General features: G+C 56.5%; 1 protein-coding gene across 1 annotated transcript in view; it reads right to left on the reverse strand.

The window, feature by feature from the left end:
* LOC140399964 (nuclear RNA export factor 1-like) overlaps positions 1-20,268 on the reverse strand; it is a 117,792-nt gene extending 97,524 nt beyond the window's left edge. Inside the window, 1 exon segment of the mRNA XM_072489457.1 lies at positions 20,142-20,268. Coding sequence (XP_072345558.1) covers positions 20,142-20,169 — 28 coding nt within the window. The 5' untranslated portion in view covers positions 20,170-20,268.
* Between the last annotated feature and the right edge of the window lie 932 nt (positions 20,269-21,200).

The following is a 21,200-nucleotide window of genomic DNA, read 5'->3' on the forward strand; positions in this document are numbered from 1 at the left end:
TTTTCCCTCAGGTGTTATTGTGCGGGGCGCAGAGGTTGCTGAGTGAGTGCTTGCTGAGAAAGGGAGTGAATAACAGGTAAGTTCTTTCTTTTTCTTTTTTTATCTAGAGGGGATGGCAGGGAAGGTAGTGCAATGTTCCTCCTGCAGAATGTTTGAGGTGAGGGACGGCGTCCGTGTCCCTGCTGATTTCATCTGTGGGAAGTGCACCCATCTCCAGCTCCTCAGAAACCGCGTTAGGGAGCTGGATGAACTTCGGATCATTCAAGAGGCAGAGATGGTCATAGACAGAAGCTTCAGGGATGTAGTTACTCCGAAGAATAAAGATAGATGGGTGACGGTGAGAGGGGCTGGGAGGAAGCAGTCAGTACAGGTATCCCCTGCGGTCGTTCTTCTTAGTAACAAGTATACCGCTTTGGATACTGTTGGGGGGGGAGACTTACCAGGGGTAAGCCATGGGGTACAGGTCTCTGGCACAGAGTCTATCCCTGTTGCTCAGAAGGGAAGGGGGGAGAGGAGTAGAGCATTAATCACTGGAGACTCCATAGTTAGGGGGATAGATAGGAGATTCTGTGGGAACGAGAGAGACTCGCGGCTGGTGTGTTGCCTCCCAGGTGCCAGGGTGCGTGATGTCTCGGATCGTGTTTTCGGGATCCTTAAGGGGGAGGGGGAGCAGCTCCAAGTCGTGGTCCACATAGGTGCCAACGACATAGGTAGGAAAAGGGATAGGGATGTAAGGCAGGAATTCAGGGAGCTAGGGTGGAAACTTAGATCTAGGACAGAGTTATTATTCTCTGGGTTGTTACCCATGCCACGTGATAGCGAGACGAGGATTAGGGAGAGAGAGTTGAACACGTAGCTACAGGGATGGTGCAGGAGGAAGGGTTTCAGATTTCTGGATAATTGGGGCTCATTCTGGGGTCGGTGGGGCCTCTACAAACGGGATGGTCTACACCTGGACCAGAGTGGAACCAATATCCTGGGGGGGGGGGGGGGGAATTTGCTAATGCTCTTTGGGAGGATTTAAACTAGTTCAGCAGGGGCTTGGGAACCGGAATTGTAGCTCCAGTATACAGGAGGTTGAGAGTAGTGAGGTCATGAGTAAGGTTTAAAAGTTGCAGGAGTGTACCGGCAGGCAGGAAGGTGGTTTAAAGTGTGTCTTCTTTAATGCCAGGAGCATCTGGAATAAGGTGGGTGAACCTGCAGCATGGGTTGGTACCTGGGACTTCGATGTTGTGGCCATTTCGGAGACATGGATAGAGCAGGGACAGGAATGGTTGTTGCAGGTGCCGGGGTTTAGATATTTCAGTAAGCGCAGGGAAGGTGGTATAAGAGGGGGAGGGGTAGCATTGTTAGTCAAGGACAGTATTACGGTGGCAGAAAGGACGTTTGATGAGGACTCGCCTACTGAGGTAGTATGGGCTGAGGTCAGAAACAGGAAAGGAGAGGTCACCCTGTTAGGGGTTTTCTATAGGCATCCGAAAAGTTCCAGAGATGTAGAGGAAAGGATTGCAAAGATGATTCTGGATAGGAGCGAAAGCAACAGGGTAGGTGTTATAGGGGACTTTAACTTTCCAAATATTGACTGGAAACGCTATAGTTCGAATACTTTAGATGGGTCCGTTTTTGTCCAATGTATGCAGGAGGGTTTCCTGACACATTATGTAGATAGGCCAACGAGAGGCGAGGCCATATTGGATTTGGTACTGGGTAATGAACCAGGACAGGTGTTAGATTTGGAGGTAGGTGAGCACTTTGGTGATAGTGACCACAATTCGATTACGTTTACTTTAGTGATGGAAAGGGATAGGTATATACCGCAGGGCAAGAGTTATATCTGGGGGAAAGGCAATTATGATGCGATGAGGCAAGACTTAGGATGCATCGGATGGAGAGGAAAACTGCAGGCGATGGGCACAATGGAAATGTGGAGCTTGTTCAAGGAACAGCTACTGCGTGTCCTTGATAAGTATGTACCTGACAGGCAGGGAGGAAGTGGTCGAGCAAGGGAACCATGGTTTACTAAAGCAGTCGAAACACTTGTCAAGAGGAAGGAGGCTTATGTAAAGATAGGACATGAAGGTTCAGTTAGGACGCTCGAGAGTTACAAGTTAGCTAGGAAGGACCTAGAGAGCTAAGAAGAGCCAGGAGGGGACATGAGAAGTCTTTGGCAGGTAGGATCAAGGATAAACCTAAAGCTTTCTATAGATATGTCAGGAATAAACAAATGACGAGGGTAAGAGTGGGGCCAGTCAAGGACAGTAGTGGGAAGTTGTGCTTGGAGTCCAAGGAGATAGGAGAGGTGCTAAATGAATATTTTTTGTCAGTATTCACACAGGAAAAAGACAATGTTGTCGAGGGGAATACTGAGATTCAGGCTACTAGACTAGAAGGGCTTGAGGTTCATAAAGAGGTGTTAGCAATTCTGGAAGTGTGAAAATAGATAAGTCCCCTGGGCTGGATGGGATTTATCCTAGGATTCTCTGGGAAACTAGGGAGGATATTGCTGAGCCTTTGGCTTTGATCTTTAAGTCATCTTTGTCTACAGGAATAGTGCCAGAAGACTGGAGGATAGCAAATGTTGTCCCCTTGTTCAAGAAGAGGAGTAGAGACAACCCAGGTAACTATAGACCAGTGAGCCTTACTTCTGTTGTGGGCAAAATCTTGGAAAGGTTTATAAGAGATAGGATGTATAATCATCTGGAAAGGAATAATTTGATTATAGAGATCGTCAACACGGTTTTGTGAAGGGTAGGTCGTGCCTCACAAACCTTGTTGAATTCTTTGAGAAGGTGACCAAACAGGTGGATGAGGGTAAAGCAGTTGATGTGGTGTATATGGATTTCAGTAAAGCGTTTGCTAAGGTTCCCCACGGTAGGCTACTGCAGAAAATACGGAGGCGTGGGATTCAGGGTGATTTAGCAGTTTGGATCAGAAATTGGCTAGCTGGAAGAAGAGAAAGGGTGGTGGTTGATGGGAAATGTTCAGACTGGAGTCCAGTTACTAGTGGTGTACCACAAGGATCTGTTTTGGGGCCACTGCTGTTTGTCATTTTAATAAATGACCTGGAGGAGGGCGTAGAAGGATGGGTGAGTAAATTTGCAGATGACACTAAAGTCGGTGGAGTTGTGGACAGTGCGGACCGATGTTACAAGTTACAGAGGGACATAGATAAGCTACAGCGCTGGGCTGAGAGGTGGCAAATGGAGTTTAATGCAGAAAAGTGTGAGGTGATTCATTTTGGAAGGAATAACAGGAAGACAGAGTACTGGGCTAATGGTAAGATTCTTGGCAGAGTGGATGAGCAGAGAGATCTCGGTGTCCATGTACATAGATCCCTGAAAGTTGCCACCCAGGTTGAGAGGGTTGTTAAGAAGGCCTACGGTGTGCTAGCTCTTATTGGTAGAGGGATTGAGTTTCGGAGCCATGAGGTCATGTTGCAGCTGTACAAAACTCTGGTGCGGCCGTATTTGGAGTATTGCGTGCAATTCTGGTCGCCGCATTATAGGAAGGATGTGGAAGCATTGGAAAGGGTGCAGAGGAGATTTACCAGAATGTTGCCTGGTATGGAGGGAAGATCTTATGAGGAAAGGCTGAGGGACTTGAGGCTGTTTTCGTTAGAGAGAAGGTTAAGAGATGACTTAATTGAGGCGTACAAGATGATCAGAGGATTGGATAGGGTGGTCAGTGAGAGCCTTTTTCCTCGGATGGTGATGTCTAGCACGGGGGAACATAGCTTTAAATTGAGGGGAGATAGATATAAGACAGATGTCAGAGGTAGGTTCTTTACTCAGAGAGTAGTAAGGGCGTGGAATGCCCTGCTTGCAACAGTAGTGGACTCGCCAACACTAAGGGCATTCAAATGGTCATTGGATAGACATATGGATGATAAGGGAATAGTGTAGATGGGCTTTAGAGTGGTTTCACAGGTCGGCGCAACATCGAGGGCCGAAGGGCCTGTACTGCGCTGTAATGTTCTATGTTCTATGTAAAACGCAACTAGAGAGACCCTGCTATTGAGTACAGTAGGGCCAGATATAGTATAAAGTTGAAAAGAAAACAAGGCTGATATTATCTCCCAAACTCTAACACTAAAGCTGCAGCAACACAGAATCTCATGCGGTAAGATGGTGAATGCCAGGAGAATGTGCAACCTCTCTCTGATACTGTGTGATAGGATCAAAGAAGCTGGTCAATGGTTTCTGCTACCAGCCTATATTTATCATTTAACTGGCTAAATTCCAGTGGCAGCCCTATGTATACCTGAAGGTCCCTGCCCCCAAGGATTAGGCTTCCATCTCACACCAAAGTGTAGGTACATCAGTGGGGAGGAAGAGTCGTATTGGACTCGAAACATGAACTCGGTTTCTCTCCCCACAGATGCTGCCCGACCTGCTGAGTCATCCCAGCATTTATCTGGGGTACACTAAAGTGTGCACACGAAGGGAAACGGAACTATCGACTCTCATGGAGAACTTCTCAACCGCGAGCTTACCGATTTACGTGAAATACAGGAAAGGCATAACGTACATGAAACCAGATCTGGGAAGAGGTCAACTGCTCTCAAAAAGTCAGCAGATTCTGCCAGCAATCTCCTGACTAACATTTCCCAAACTTTGTTTCAATATCTTGCCTGGGTTCGACAAAAGGAACCTTCAATTTACCTTGGTCCATTACTGACATCGATAATTCATAAGATGAAGTACGGGGTTGGTACCTAAATGTTAAACTCAGGCACACAAGAACATGGAAACTCCTAGGTTTCATCCCTCGTCTGTGTGGAACGTGCATGCAGATCCGAAGCAACAAAGTTCTTTGGAAAAGAGTACAAGTTCAATTCTGGGTCTCTTTCCAGACTTTCTCCTCCAATGTCTTAAATTACAACCGCTAGATTCTTTTAATCCCACGCGTAATCCAATATTGCCTCCAGTCCATATGGCAGCTTGAATGGGGAAAGGCTTTAGTCCTCAATTCGTACAATATTTTCCCATACCAGCAAATTCATGCTACAATTCAGTATGCAGGTTCAAAAGACGCCTCCTGAGCATTGTTTGGAGCTCTTATAACTGGCAGGAGGGAATCACTGCAGTTCATATAATTTTCCAATCTATTAACTTATTCTACAGCTTATATACAAGACAGCAATTTATTCTCAAGCCTCTCATGTTGCTAATGTTTACAGAACTAAAAAATAAACGGTTGGAATATGGCTATCACCGATAAAAATCCTTTTTTGTCTACTCCCTATATGCCTCAAAGTGGAAGAAAGATCTTCTTTTCAAACTGCTAGTCCTTCTGGCAATGACAGAGAGGTAGTAGTGTTTACCACTGTAAACATTAGACGCTGAGGACCTGGGTTCGAATCCCGGCCCTGGGTCACTGACCGTGCGGAGTTTGCACATTCTCCCCCGTGTCTGCGTGGGTCTCACCCCCACAACCCAAAAGATGTGCAGGGCAGGTGGACTGGCCACGCTAAACTGCCCCTTATTTAAGAATAATAAACAATTTCAAAACGGGTGGCACGGTGAGTTAGCACTGCTGCCACACAGCTCCAGGGACCCGGGTTCAATTCCAGCCCTGTCTGTGCGGAGTCTGCACGTCCCGTCCCCCCCTTCACCGTGTCTGCATGGGTTTCCTCCGGGTGATCCGGTTTCCTCCCACAGTCCAAAGATGTGCAGGTTAGGTGGATTGACCGTGCTAACTTGTTCCTTAGTGTCCAAAGATGTGCAGGTTAGGTGGATTGGCCGTGCTAAATTGTCCCTTAGTGTCCAAAGATGTGCAGGTTAGGTGGATTGGCCGTGCTAAATTGTCCCTTAGTGTCCAAAGATGTGCAGGTTAGGTGGATTGGCGGTGTTAAGTTGCCCCTTAGTTTCCAAAAGGTTAGTTGGGGTTACGGGGATAGGGTGGTGGTGTGGGCTTAACCAGGGTGCTCTTTTCAAGGGCCAGTGCAGATCCGGTGGGCCGATTAGGCTCTTTCTGCACTGTAAATTCAATGATTCTATGAAATCCCTGGAATTTAGGCAGTTACGGGATGATTTTGTTAAAGTTTCCCAGATATTATGGGGAACAGATAAGGTAGATAGAGAAACTATTTGCAGACTGGGGAGTCTAGGACTCGGAGGGCAGAGTCAAACATTTACCGCCAAGCCTTACAAGGGGTGATACCAGGAAACACTTCCACACACAAAGGTTTTTTATACAATTTTGAGTACCCAATTCATTTTTTCCAATTAAGGGGCAATTTAGCGTGGCCAATCCACCTACCCTGCACATCTTTGGGTTGTGGGGGCGAAACCCACGCAAACACAGGGAGAATGTGCAAACCCCACACGGACAGTGACCCAGAGCCGGGATCGAACCTGGGACCTCGGCGCCGTGAGGCTGCAATGCTAACTCACTGGGCCACCGTGCTGCCCTTTCCACACACAAAGGTAAAGTTTGGAACTCTCTTTAAAGTGGTATTTGAGCTTGAAAAATTGGAAACAAAAATTTATCAATCGCTGATTTAATTAATTAAAGGTCTCAAAGGGTGCGGGGCAGCGGCTAGGGTATGGACACACGGACACACACACTAGGGTATGGACACACACACTAGGGTATGGACACACGGACACACACACTAGGGTATGGACACACGGACACACACACACGGACACACACACACGGACACACACACACACAATGCCATGATCATTTTATCTATGCTGTGGAAGGCGGCCTTGGGGACGAAGATCAGTATAGATCGGAACAGGAAGAGGAACCTCGGCAGTACGTTCATTTTGATCGTGTGCAGGTCCTTTTCAACTCCCTCCGCCGGGCTGGTCAGATTCCACTTCCAACGTGTCCAATCCCAGGCTGTCTGAATCCCCAGGTCGTGGAATTTGTTTTTGGATAGTTTGAATGGGAGTCCCTGCAGCTCTGTCCCTCCTCCGCCTTGGTTCACCAGGAATGCCTCGCTCTTGCCCAGGTTAAGTTTGTAAAACGAGAAGGATCCAAACTCTTTCGGGAGCTGCATGATTGCTCTCGAGCCTTCCTGTAGTTCCGAGACGAAGAGGAGGTCACCCGCATAGAGTGAGACTCTGTGCTCTCTGCTTCCCTTTTGGATACCCTTCCAGCTTTTTGCATATTGCAGTGCAATCGCCAGAGGTTCAACTGCCAGGGCTGTCATGTGAGAGTACCTTTAAGAAATGGGTGTTTCTAAATGGGTGTGTATATAAATATCTGTAGTGAGAGTACCTTTACGAAATGGGTGTTTATTACTGCAGTGATGTCAGAGAGCGGGTGGAGCTGGGCTGTCTGTCAGCTTTTCACTTTCGTTTTAGGCCGTTTGCTGCAGGGTGTGTTTTAGTTTTGTTTTCGGAGCTGGACAGCTGCAGTCACAGCCAGAAGGTGTATGAATCTCTCTCTGTGATCTAAAGACTGTAAATCGATCCTGGTGATTTAAAACTAATAACAGTAGTGACTTTAACCTGAAATGAAATGAAATGAAAATCGCTTATTGTCACAAGTAGGCTTCAAATGAAGTTACTGTGAAAAGCCCCTAGTCACCACATTCCGGCGCCTGTTCGGGGAGGCTGGTACGGGAATTGAACCGTGCTGCTGGCCTGCCTTGGTCTTTTCAAAGCCAGAAATTTAGCCCTGTGCTAAACCAGCCCCTGGTTTGCTTCTGGTAAAAGGTGTTTTAAGTCTTATGGATGTTAAAAGGAAAGCTTAAAGGATTACTTAGTGTTGTATTCTTTGGGGGTTGTATTTGAATTGATGGTTGCTGAGATGTTCACTGTATGTTTCAAAAAGGTTAACTTGAGTTCATAGAATAAACATTGTTTTGCTTTAAAAAATACTTTTCCATTTCTGCTGTCCCACACCTGTAGAGTGGGCCGTGTGCTCCCCATACCACAATCTAGTAAAAGTTGTGGGTCAGGTGAACTCCTATACACTTTGGGTTCTCTAAACCCTGGCCCATAACAGGGCAAACAGGAGAGGGGACAGTGGGCATCCCTGCTGTGTGCCTCTGCGCAGCTGGAAGTATTCAGAGCTGGTTCGAACGCTCACCTTGGGAGCATTGGACAGAATTTGCACCCAGGAAGTGAACCCTGCTCCTAGCCCAAACCGCTCCAGTACTTCAAAGAGGTATTTCCGCTCGACTCAGTCATTTCAAGATGTTTGACCCAACGTGAATGAACAGATGACAGGCCAAATCACTGAGTGTCTTTAAGACAGAGATAGATAAGTTCCTGATTAATAAGGGGACCAGGGCTTATGAGGAGAAGGTAGGAGACTGGGGATGAGAAAAATATCAGCCAGGATTGAATGGCGGAGCAGACTCAATGGGCCGAGTGGCCTAATTCTTTTCTTATGTCTTTTGGTCTTATGGATGACATGGAAGTTGGAAGCGAGGGTATTCTCATGAAAGTGGATAAATCGCCAGGCCTGTATGAAATATATTGCAGAGTGCTCAGAGAAGCAAGGGAACAGCTCTGACCTTGTTCCAATCTTCCCTGGCTGCAGACGTGGTGCTTGAGGACTGCCAACACTGTACTGCTTAAAAAGGGAGAAAGGGATAGAGCGAATAATTACAGGCCAGTCGGCCGGTCCCCAATGCTGCAAATACCACCGAGGGGCAGTACAAATCGTTCCTTAGAAAGCAGGGACAGTCAGCGTGGACTTAAGAGGAACGTCATACCTTTTGAGGATGAACATGGAGGGTCGATGAGCATGACATGTCTGGTGTACTCTTCATGGATTTTAGCAAGGCTTTTTGACAAGGTCCCACATAGCAGCCTGGTGAGAAAGGTTAAAAGTCCATTGGATGCCAGGGAGAGTTGCTTGGGTCCAATATTCCCAGTATTGGCTCAGTGGCAGTAACTGGAGGCCGTTTCCAGTGCGGTTTCTAGAACTCAGTACAAGGTCCCTTGCTTTTGTGCTTCGATATCAGTGATGCAGACTTAAAAGTAGGAGGCATAGTTAAGAAGTTGCAGATTAAATAAAAATGGATTGTGTGATTTGACAATGAGGAATGAAGCGGAATAGACTGCAGAGATCTATCAACTGGTCGGGTCAGGTGGGCAGAAAAGTGACAAATGGAATTCCTTCTGGAGAGGCGCGAGGTAACACGGGGCAGCACAGTGGTCAGTACCGCTGACTCACAGCGCCAGGGAACCGGGATCAATTCCGGCCTCGGGTGACTGTCTGTGTGGAGTCTGCACGTTCTCTCCCCCCCCCCCCCCCCCCGTGTCTGCGTGGGTTTCCTCCGGGTGTTCAGCCTTCCTCCCGCAGTCCAAAGTTGTGCCGGTCTGGTGAATTGGCCGTGCTAAATTGCCCCTTGGTGTCCAAAAGGTTAGGTGAGGTTACTGGGTTACAGGGATAGGGTGGGGGCGGGGGCTTAAGTCGGGTGCTCGTTCCAAGGGCCAGTGCCAACTCGATGGGCCGAATGGCCTCCTTCTGCACTGTAAATTCTATGATTCAAACGCATTTGGGGAAGGCAAACGAGGCAAGGGGATACATGACGGCGGCGAGGGTGAGCAAGTTTTTCAGGGTAGAAGATAGATGTGTGAGGTGCGCGGGAACCCCAGCAAACCATGTCAACATGTTCTGGGCATGCCCGAAGCTCAAGAGGGTTTTGCCAGGGGTTTGCGAAGGCAATGTCCACGGTGCTAGAATCACGGGTGGTGCCGAGTCCGGAGGTAGCGATCTTTGGAGTGTCAGATGATCCGGGAGTTCAGGGAGTGAAAGAGGCTGATGTACTGGCCTTTGCCTCCCTAGTAGCCCGGAGGCGGATCCTTTTAATGAGTAAGCCCCCGAGTGTAGAGACCTGGGTTCGTGACATGACTGGGTTTCTCAGGCTTGAAAAAAATAAAGTTTGGGGGTCAATGTTGGGGTTCTCCCGGAGGTGGCAACCGTTCGTCGATTTTCTCGGGGAAAATGAAAATGTCAGCAGAAGCAATATTCCAAAAGGGGGGGGGGGGGGGGGTGGATAGGTGCTAGATGGTTGTGGTGTGTGAAGATTGGGTCGGGTGGGGAAATGCTTATTTTACCATGTCAATGTCATTGTTATGATTTTGTTACTGTATAAAAATTTGCAAATATTTTAATAAAAACATTTTTTAAACAAGGCAAGGGAATACACAATAAATTGAAGGATTTTGGAAAGTATAGAGGAACAGAAAGTTCCAGATGCACATGACCAGAGATCAGTAAGATGGTTAAGAAGCCATAAAGATACTATCCTTGAAGTTATTAACCAAGGATTAGAATACAAGAGCAGGCCCTATAAAACACTGAGCAGACCAGGCCAGTTGATATCTCCCTGCAGTCTACAGCTTTCTTCCTCTAGTCAATCACAATTATTCTCGAGGATTACGGAAACTGCAAGGTTGGGAAACGTAACTGCCCCTATCCTGAACCCACTTGTCAACATTGCACCGTCTCGGGGCGGCATGTGGCGCAGTGGTTAGCACAGGGACTGCAGCACTGAGGACCCGGGTTCGGATCCCAGCCCTGGGTCACTGTCCGCGTGGCATTTGCACATTCTCCCCGTGGAGTTTGCACAGTCTCCCCGTGTCCGTGTGGCGTTTGCACATTCTCCCCGTGTCCGTGTGGCGTTTGCACATTCTCCCCGTGTGGAGTTTGCACATTCTCCCCGTGTCCGTGTGGAGTTTGCACATTCTCCCCGTGTCCGTGTGGAGTTTGCACATTCTCCCCGTGTCCGTGTGGAGTTTGCACATTCTCCCCGTGTCCGTGTGGAGTTTGCACATTCTCCCCGTGTCCGTGTGGAGTTTGCACATTCTCCCCGTGTGGAGTTTGCACATTCTCCCCGTGTCCGTGTGGAGTTTGCACATTCTCCCCGTGTCCGTGTGGAGTTTGCACATTCTCCCCGTGTCTGTGTGGAGTTTGCACATTCTCCCCGTGTCTGCGTGGAGTTTGCACATTCTCCCCGTGTCCGCGTGGAGTTTGCACATTCTCCCCGTGTCCGTGTGGAGTTTGCACATTCTCCCCGTGTCTGCGTGGAGTTTGCACATTCTCCCCGTGTCCGCGTGGAGTTTGCACATTCTCCCCGTGTCCGTGTGGAGTTTGCACATTCTCCCCGTGTCCGTGTGGAGTTTGCACATTCTCCCCGTGTCCGTGTGGAGTTTGCACATTCTCCCCGTGTCCGTGTGGAGTTTGCACATTCTCCCGTGTCCGTGTGGCGTTTGCACATTCTCCCCGTGTCCGTGTGGCGTTTGCACATTCTCCCCGTGTCCGTGTGGAGTTTGCACATTCTCCCCGTGTCTGCGTGGAGTTTGCACATTCTCCCCGTGTCCGTGTGGAGTTTGCACATTCTCCCCGTGTCTGCGTGGAGTTTGCACATTCTCCCCGTGTCCGTGTGGCGTTTGCACATTCTCCCCGTGTCCGTGTGGAGTTTGCACATTCTCCCCGTGTCCGTGTGGAGTTTGCACATTCTCCCCGTGTCCGTGTGGAGTTTGCACATTCTCCCCGTGTCCGTGTGGAGTTTGCACATTCTCTCCGTGTCTGCGTGGGTTTCGCCCCCACAACCCAAAGATGTGCAGGGTAGGTGGATTGGCCACGCTAAATTGCCCCTTAATTGGGGAAAAAAATATAATAATTGGGGTACTCTAAATTTATAAAAATGTTAAAAGTTTTTTAAAGTCTCCCCAGGGCTGACTAACACAAACCGGCCCCATATTTTTCCATATTCACAGGATGCGGCGATCTCTTTTTTTATTCATTCATGGGAGGTGGGGGTCACAGGCTGCGCCAGTATTTATTGCCCATCCCCAATTGCCCTTGAGGGGGCAGTTAAGATTCAACCACTGTGGGTCTGGAGTCACATGTAGGCCAGACCGGGTAAGAACAGCAGATTTCCTTCCCTAAAGGATATTAGTGAACCCCGGTGAGCTTTTACGACAATCGACAATGGTTTCATGGTCATCATTAGACTTTTAATTCCAGGTATTTTATTGAATTCAAATTTCACCATCTGCAGAGGTGGGGTTTGAACCTGGGTCCCCAGAGCACAAGCCTGGCTCTCTGGTTAACTAGTTTAGTTCCAATACCACTACGCCATCACCTCCCTAGTATTACGGAGATTACTAATTTGTCTTGCAGATATGTTCAACTAACAATTTAAATTCCCCAGCTTCCATGGGATTTGAACTCATGTCGCTGCATCATTTAGCACAGGGCTAAATAGCAGGCTTTTAAAGCAGGCCAGCAGCAAGGTTCGATTCCCGTACCAGCCTCCCCGAACAGGTGCCGGAATGTGGCGACTAGGGGCTTTTCACAATAGCCTACTTGTGACAATAACGATTTTCATTTCATTAGCTCAGGCCCCTGGATTATTCTGGTGACATGACCTTTAGGTTACTATATCCTGTAGTTTACAGGAATCATTTACCTCAGGGAGCTTCAAAACGTTTGCGCTGTGGTACAAAGAGTGGACAATGAATTATTATATAAATAGAGGTTGAAAGAAAAAGAGAGGGGAGACAAAATGTTTCCAGTGGAGGTAATGAATGTGAACATTTGACAAAATGGCTCCGAAACGTCACTGAAGCTGGGCGATAGTTTTTGTATTTTTGTATAACCCGCAGAGGTTTGCAAAGCGAGGCAGAGATGACACTGTACTCAGTGTAGGAATTCTGTACTCAGTGCAGGAATTCTGTAGGGTGCCAAGCTCTGACGTTTAAGTCGACTGCAGGAAGTACTCTCGTGCAATGAACAGTTTTGCAGTGCTTTGTACGTTTTTAACACAAGAAGGTATTGATGATACTGGTCAGTTACTGGAGTGTGAACAGTGCAGGCAAGAATGACAAATACCAGTGATACATGATGTAGAACTTCCACATAGCTGGAAAAATAAGAGCCCACTCCTACCCATTTTAGAATGAAGGTCTTTCTCTTTAACCTCAGTTTGTCCTTCTGATCTTGCACCAACATATGCAGCCAAACTGATCTGAAGCTAGCATCAGAAAGCACTTAACCAACCAGCTTTCTCTCCTCACCTTATTAGCCAGCCCATGATATTGCATTTGTATAGTGCCTTTCACACAATTAAAAAAAAATCCAGGGCTTTGCTCATGAGTGTTAGCAAACAAGATCTGATGCTAGGCTGCATGAGGTTTATCAGGAGGGATGACCAAAACCCTGCCCTAGAGATAAGAAGCACCTTGGAGGAGAGAGAACAAGCCGGAGAGATTAAGGCAGGGAATTTAACTGCTTAGGCCGCAGGGAACAGAATGCTCGACTGCCAAAAGGTGGAGCCATGGAAATTAGGGGTTAGCAAGAGGCCAGCACTGGAGGGGTTAAAAAAAAAAAAAAAGCATTCAAGAGTACTCCAGAGCTGATGATGGGTGAATGCCCAACGTTCAAAAAGCACAACACGACCCAACACAAGGGAGCCTGCTCTATCAGCAGCCCTGTCTATGGACGTTCTGCAACATCGTACAAAAGGGAAATCAAGTCAGACCTAGTTTGAGCTTTTGCGAGGCTCTCACGAGTAGAGTAGATGTAACGAGCAGGGAAGAGGAACCAGTAGATATCGTAGCTTTTCCAAATGGCATCCGAAAAGGTGCCACACAAGGTTGAAAGGCGAGGCAAGAGCTCATGGAGTTGGGGGTAGTTACAAGTACAACCTCGCCCAAAGAGCGTGGATAGAGGATTGAAAAGAGCAGGGACAAATGGGGCATTTTCGAGATGGAAAGCTGTAACGCGTGGAGCGTGGCCAGGATCAATGCTCGGGCCCCAGCTATTTACAATCGGCATCAATGACTTGGATGAAAAGATGATGAATCCAAGTTTGATGACAATCCAAAGCCGAGCGGGAGTGCAGGCTGTGAGGAGGACACAGAGACTGCAAAAAGGTGTAGACAGGATTTAGCGAGCATACAACAAGGTGGCAGATTGAGAGCATGCCATGGGAAGGTGAGAGATCACTCAATTTGGTTGTAAGAATAGAAAATTAGAAACTTGAAAGGTGTGAAACTTGTAAATGTTGATGTTCAGAGTGACCTGGGTAAACCCAGGAACACAGCAGATTAACACGCAGATAGGGGCAAGGACATACGAACGAGTAGCAGGCCATACAGTCCCACCACTCCACAAGGTCAAGGCTGATCTGATTGTAAGCCTTGTTCCACATTGCCACCTTTGCACACTTCACCAAGAATCTGTCCATCTAACTCTGCCCTAAAAATAATCACAGACTCAACTTCCAACCACATTTTGAGTAAAGAGAACGGGAAGGGTGGGATGGGGCAGGCGGAGCCTGTGGGAGGCCGAAAGGGGAGCGGGAAAGAAACAAGCGTGGGGGGGGGGGGAAGAGAGAAGAGATGGAAAAAACGCAAGGGAGGGGAAAGAAAAGAGTGTATGGGGGGCGAGGGAGAGTTTGGGGGGGCGAGGCAGCGTTTGGGGGGGCGAGGCAGCGTTTGGCGGGCGAGGCAGCGTTTGGGGGGGCGAGGCAGCGTTTGGGGGGGCGAGGCAGCGTTTGGCGGGCGAGGCAGCGTTTGGCGGGCGAGGCAGCGTTTGGCGGGCGAGGCAGCGTTTGGCGGGCGAGGCAGCGCCTGGCGGGCGAGGCAGCGCCTGGCGGGCGAGGGAGCGCCTGGCGGGCGAGGGAGCGCCTGGCGGGCGAGGCAGCGTTTGGCGGGCGAGGCAGCGTTTGGCGGGCGAGGCAGCGTTTGGCGGGCGAGGGAGCGCCTGGCGGGCGAGGGAGCGCCTGGCGGGCGAGGGAGCGCCTGGCGGGCGAGGGAGCGCCTGGCGGGCGAGGGAGCGCCTGGCGGGCGAGGGAGCGCCTGGCGGGCGAGGGAGCGCCTGGCGGGCGAGGGAGCGCCTGGGGGGCGAGGGAGCGCCTGGGGGGCGAGGGAGCGCCTGGGGGGGCGAGGGAGCGCCTGGGGGGCGAGGGAGCGCCTGGGGGGCGAGGGAGCGCCTGGGGGGCGAGGGAGCGCCTGGGGGGCGAGGGAGCGTTTGGGGGGCGAGGGAGCGTTTGGGGGGCGAGGGAGCGTTTGGGGGGCGAGGGAGCGTTTGGGGGGCGAGGGAGCGTTTGGGGGGCGAGGGAGCGTTTGGGGGGCGAGGGAGCGTTTGGGGGGCGAGGGAGCGTTTGGGGGGCGAGGGAGCGTTTGGGGGGGCGAGGGAGCGTTTGGGGGGCGAGGGAGCGTTTGGGGGGCGAGGGAGCGTTTGGGGGGCGAGGGAGCGTTTGGGGGGCGAGGGAGCGTTTGGGGGGCGAGGGAGCGTTTGGGGGGCGAGGGAGCGTTTGGGGGGCGAGGGAGCGTTTGGGGGGCGAGGGGGCGTTTGGGGGGCGAGGGGGCGTTTGGGGGGCGAGGGGGCGTTTGGGGGGCGAGGGAGCGTTTGGGGGGCGAGGGAGCGTTTGGGGGGCGAGGGAGCGTTTGGGGGGCGAGGGAGCGTTTGGGGGGCGAGGGAGCGTTTGGGGGGCGAGGGAGCGTTTTGGGGGGCGAGGGAGCGTTTGGGGGGCGAGGGGAGCGTTTGGGGGGCGAGGGAGCGTTTGGGGGGCGAGGGAGCGTTTGGGGGGCGAGGGAGCGTTTGGGGGGCGAGGGAGCGTTTGGGGGGCGAGGGAGCGTTTGGGGGGCGAGGGAGCGTTTGGGGGGCGAGGGAGCGTTTGGGGGGCGAGGGAGCGTTTGGGGGGCGAGGGAGCGTTTGGGGGGCGAGGGAGCGTTTGGGGGGGCGAGGGAGCGTTTGGGGGGCGAGGGAGCGTTTGGGGGGCGAGGGAGCGTTTGGGGGGCGAGGGAGCGTTTGGGGGGGCGAGGGAGCGTTTGGGGGGCGAGGGAGCGTTTGGGGGGGCGAGGGAGCGTTTGGGGGGCGAGGGAGCGTTTGGGGGGGCGAGGGAGCGTTTGGGGGGCGAGGGAGCGTTTGGGGGGCGAGGGAGCGTTTGGGGGGCGAGGGAGCGTTTGGGGGGCGAGGGAGCGTTTGGGGGGCGAGGGAGCGTTTGGGGGGCGAGGGAGCGTTTGGGGGGCGAGGGAGCGTTTGGGGGGCGAGGGAGCGTTTGGGGGGCGAGGGAGCGTTTGGGGGGCGAGGGAGCGTTTGGGGGGCGAGGGAGCGTTTGGGGGGCGAGGGAGCGTTTGGGGGGCGAGGGAGCGTTTGGGGGGCGAGGGAGCGTTTGGGGGGCGAGGGAGCGTTTGGGGGGCGAGGGAGCGTTTGGGGGGCGAGGGAGCGTTTGGGGGGCGAGGGAGCGTTTGGGGGGCGAGGGAGCGTTTGGGGGGCGAGGGAGCGTTTGGGGGGCGAGGGAGCGTTTGGGGGGCGAGGGAGCGTTTGGGGGGCGAGGGAGCGTTTGGGGGGCGAGGGAGCGTTTGGGGGGCGAGGGGGAGCGTTTGGGGGGCGAGGGAGCGTTTGGGGGGCGAGGGAGCGTTTGGGGGGCGAGGGAGCGTTTGGGGGGCGAGGGAGCGTTTGGGGGGGCGAGGGAGCGTTTGGGGGGCGAGGGAGCGTTTGGGGGGCGAGGGAGCGTTTGGGGGGCGAGGGAGCGTTTGGGGGGCGAGGGAGCGTTTGGGGGGCGAGGGAGCGTTTGGGGGGCGAGGGAGCGTTTGGGGGGCGAGGGAGCGTTTGGGGGGCGAGGGAGCGTTTGGGGGGCGAGGGAGCGTTTGGGGGGCGAGGGAGCGTTTGGGGGGCGAGGGAGCGTTTGGGGGGCGAGGGAGCGTTTGGGGGGCGAGGGAGCGTTTGGGGGGCGAGGGAGCGTTTGGGGGGCGAGGGAGCGTTTGGGGGGCGAGGGAGCGTTTGGGGGGCGAGGGAGCGTTTGGGGGGCGAGGGAGCGTTTGGGGGGGCGAGGGAGCGTTTGGGGGGCGGGAAGGTTTGGGGGGGTTCGCGGGGGGGTTTGCGGGGGTGGGGTTTGCGGGGGGGTTTGCGGGGGGGGGTTTGCGGGGGTTTGTGAGGGGGGTTGGCGGGGGGGGAGTTGGGGGAGTTGGGGGTGGTGGGGGGGGTGTTCACGGGGGTTGGGGGGGGTTCACGGGGGTTGGGGGGGGTTCATGGGGGGGGGTTCGCGGGGGGGGGGGTTTGCGGGGGGGGAGAGGAGTTTGGGGGGGGAGTTGGGGGGGGGGGAGAGTTGGGGGGGGGGAGTTGGGGGGGGGGGGGGAGTTGGGGGGGGGAGTTGGGGGGGGGGGAGTTGGGGGGGGGGAGTTGGGGGGGGGGGGGGAGTTGGGGGGGGGGGGGGGAGTTGGGGGGGGTTGGCGGGGGGGGTTGGCGGGGGGGGGTTGGCGGGGGGGGGTTGGCGGGGGGGGGGTTGGCGGGGGGGGGGTGAGTTGGGGGGGGTGAGTTGGGGGGGGTGAGTTGGGGGGGGGTGAGTTGGGGGGGGTGAGTTGGGGGGGGTGAGTTGGGGGGGGTGAGTTGGGGGGGGTGAGTTGGGGGGGGTGAGTTGGGGGGGGTGAGTTGGGGGGGGTGAGTTGGGGGGGGTGAGTTGGGGGGGGTGAGTTGGGGGGGGTGAGTTGGGGGGGGGGTGAGTTGGGGGGGGGGTGAGTTGGGGGGGGGTGAGTTGGGGGGGGGGGTGAGTTGGGGGGGGGGGTGAGTTGGGGGGGGGGGTGAGTTGGGGGGGGTGAGTTGGGGGGGGGTGAGTTGGGGGGGGTGAGTTGGGGGGGGTGAGTTGAGGGGGGGGAGTTGAGGGGGGGGAGTTGGGGGGGGGGGAGTTGGGGGGGGGGGGAGTTGGGGGGGGGGGAGTTGGGGGGGGGGGGAGTTGGGGGGGGGTGAGTTGGGGGGGGGGTGAGTTGGGGGGGGGTGAGTTGGGGGGGGGAGTTGGGGGGGGGTGAGTTGGGGGGGGTGAGTTGGGGGGGGGTGAGTTGGGGGGGGGTGAGTTGGGGGGGGGGTGAGTTGGGGGGGGGTGAGTTGGGGGGGGTGAGTTGGGGGGGGGGTGAGTTGGGGGGGGGTGAGTTGGGGGGGGGAGTTGGGGGGGGGAGTTGGGGGGGGGAGTTGGGGGGGGGAGTTGGGGGGGGGAGTTGGGGGGGGGAGTTGGGGGGGGGGGGAGTTGGGGGGGGGGGGAGTTGGGGGGGGGGAGTTGGGGGGGGGAGTTGGGGGGGGGAGTTGGGGGGGGGAGTTGGGGGGGGGGAGTTGGGGGGGGGAGTTGGGGGGGGGGGGGAGTTGGGGGGGGGGGGAGTTGGGGGGGGGAGTTGGGGGGGGGGAGTTGGGGGGGGGGGGGGGAGTGTTGGCGGGGGGAGAGTTGGCGGGGGGGGGTTGGCGGGGGGGGGGTTGGCGGGGGGGGGGTTGGCGGGGGGGGGTTGGCGGGGGGGGGTGAGTTGGGGGGGGGTGAGTTGGGGGGGGGTGAGTTGGGGGGGGGTGAGTTGGGGGGGGGTGAGTTGGGGGGGGGGTGAGTTGGGGGGGGTGAGTTGGGGGGGGGGTGAGTTGGGGGGGGGGTGAGTTGGGGGGGGGGGTGAGTTGGGGGGGGGTGAGTTGGGGGGGTGAGTTGGGGGGGGTGAGTTGGGGGGGGTGAGTTGGGGGGGGTGAGTTGGGGGGGGTGAGTTGGGGGGGGTGAGTTGGGGGGGGGTGAGTTGGGGGGGGGTTCACGGGGGGGAGGGGTTCGCGCGGGTGGGGGGGGGGGGGAGTTGGGCCGGGGGGGGGGGGGGAGTTGGGCCGGGGGGGGGGGGCGGAGTTGGGCCGGGGGGGGGGGGGGGGGGGGGAGTTGGGCCGGGGGGGGGGGGGGGGAGTTGGGCCGGGGGGGGGGGGGGGAGTTGGGCCGGGGGGGGGGGGGGGAGTTGGGCCGGGGGGGGGGGGGGGGGAGTTGGGCCGGGGGGGGGGGGGGAGTTGGGCCGGGGGGGGGGGGGAGTTGGGCCGGGGGGGGGGGGAGGAGTTGGGGGGGGGGGGAAGTTGGGGGGGGGGGGAAGTTGGGCGGGGGGGAGTTGGGGGGGGGGGGAGTTGGGGGGGGGGGGGGGGGAGTTGGGCCGGGGGGGGGGGGGGAGTTGGGCGGGGGGGGGGGAAGTTGGGGGGGGGGGGGAAGTTGGGGGGGGGGGGGAGTTGGGGTGGGGGGTTTCGCGCGGGGGGGGGGGGGGGGAGGAGTTGGGCCGGGGGGGGGGGGGGGGGGAGTTGGGCCGGGGGGGGGGGGGAGTTGGGCCGGGGGGGGGGGGGGGGGGAGTTGGGCCGGGGGGGGGGGGGGGGGGGAGTTGGGCCGGGGGGGGGGGGAGTTGGGCCGGGGGGGGGGGGGGAGTTGGGCCGGGGGGGGGGAAGTTGGGGGGGGGGGGGAAGTTGGGGGGGGGGGGGAAGTTGGGGGGGGGGGGGGGAAGTTGGGGCGGGGGGGGAGTTGGGGGGGGGGGGGGGAGTTGGGGGGGGGGGGGGAGAGTTGGGCCGGGGGGGGGGGGGAGAGTTGGGCCGGGGGGGGGGGGGGGAGTTGGGCGGGGGGGGGGAAGTTGGGGGGGGGGGGGGAAGTTGGGGGGGGGGGGGAAGTTGGGGGGGGGGGGGAAGTTGGGGGGGGGGGGGGAAGTTGGGGGGGGGGGGAGTTGGGGGAAGTTGGGCGGGGGGGAGTTGGGGGGGGGGGGGGAGTTGGGGGGGGGGGGGGGAGAGTTGGGCCGGGGGGGGGGGGGGGGGGGAGTTGGGCGGGGGGGGGGGAAGTTGGGGGGGGGGGAAGTTGGGGGGGGGGGGAAGTTGGGGGGGGGGGGGAAGTTGGGGGGGGGGGGGGAAGTTGGGGGGGGGGGAAGTTGGGGGGGGGGGGAAGTTGGGGGGGGGGGGGAAGTTGGGGGGGGGGGGGAAGTTGGGGGGGGGGGGGGAAGTTGGGGGGGGGGGGGGAAGTTGGGGGGGGGGGAGTTGGGGGGGGGGGTTTCGCGCGGGGGGGGGGGGGGGAGTTGGGCGGGGGGGGGGAAGTTGGGGGGGGGGGGAGTTGGGGGGGGGGGAAGTTGGGGGGGGGGGGGAAGTTGGGGGGGGGAGTTGGGGGGGGGGGGAAGTTGGGGGGGGGGGGAAGTTGGGGGGGGGGGGAGTTGGGGGGGGGGGGGAGTTGGGGGGGGGGGGAAGTTGGGGGGGGGGGGAGTTGGGGGGGGGGGAGTTGGGGGGGGGGGGAAGTTGGGGGGGGGGGGGGAAGTTGGGGGGGGGGGGGAAGTTGGGGGGGGGGGGGAGTTGGGGGGGGGGGTTTCGCGCGGGGGGGGGGGGGGGGGAGTTGGGCGGGGGGGGGGGGGGGGTTGGCGGGGGGGGGGATTAACCGTCTCCAGCACCGCGCGCCTCCCTCTCCCTCTCACCGCTGTAGTGCCGCCCGTCCTCCGCCATCTCTCTCCACTCAGCTGCAGGCCCGGCTCCGAGTGCGGGGTCCGGGGGTCTCCGGGGAGGGGGGGTTGTGGTTTTTCTCCGGGGGGGGGGTCTCCGGGGAGGGGGGGTTGTGGTTTTTCTCCGGGGGGGGTCTCCGGGCCTCTCCGCTGCGCGGCCGCCTCGCTCCCTCAGACGGACAATCGGCCTCCGCCGCCCGGCCCGACGTCAGGGCTGCACGTTACGGTGACGTCCACCCGTCCCTCCCGTGTGTGTGCGTGCGCGCGTACGTGTCCTCAATCGCCGCGCGGCCGAGAGGGGCACAGAACGCGTACGCGGCCCGCTGAATAAAAGGGGGAGGGGTCACTGTGTATAAAAGGGGGAGGGGGTCACTGTGTATAAAAGGGGGAGGGGTCACTCAGTGTACAAAAGGGGGAGGGGTCACTCAGTGTATAAAAGGGGGAGGGGTCACTCTGTATAAAAGGGGGAGGGGTCACTCTGTATAAAAGGGGGAGGGGTCACTCTGTATAAAAGGGGGAGGGGTCACTGTGTATAAAAGGGGAGGGGTCACTCTGTGTATAAAAGGGGGAGGGGTCACTCAGTGTATAAAAGGGGGAGGGGTCACTCTGTATAAAAGGGGGAGGGGTCACTCTGTATAAAAGGGGGAGGGGTCACTCTGTATAAAAGGGGGAGGGGTCACTCTGTATAACAGGGGGAGGGGTCACTGTATAAAACGGGGAGGGTCACTCTGTATGAAAGGGGGAGGGGTCACTCTGTGTGTAAAACGGGGAGGGGTCACTGTGTATAAAAGGGGAGGGGTCACTCTGTGTATAAAAGGGGGAGGGGTCACTGTGTATAAAAGGGGGAGGGGTCACTGTGTAAAAGGGGGAGGGGTCACTGTGTATAAAAGGGGAGGGGTCAATCTGTGTATAAAATGTGGAGGGGTCACTCTGTGTATAAAAGGGGGAGGGGTCACTGTGTATAAAAGGGGGAGGGGTCACTGTGTAAAAGGGGGAGGGGTCACTGTGTATAAAAGGGGAGGGGTCAATCTGTGT

Source organism: Scyliorhinus torazame, chromosome 24 (genome assembly GCF_047496885.1).
Source record: "Scyliorhinus torazame isolate Kashiwa2021f chromosome 24, sScyTor2.1, whole genome shotgun sequence".
In the NCBI taxonomy this organism is placed as follows: Eukaryota; Metazoa; Chordata; class Chondrichthyes; order Carcharhiniformes; family Scyliorhinidae; genus Scyliorhinus; species Scyliorhinus torazame.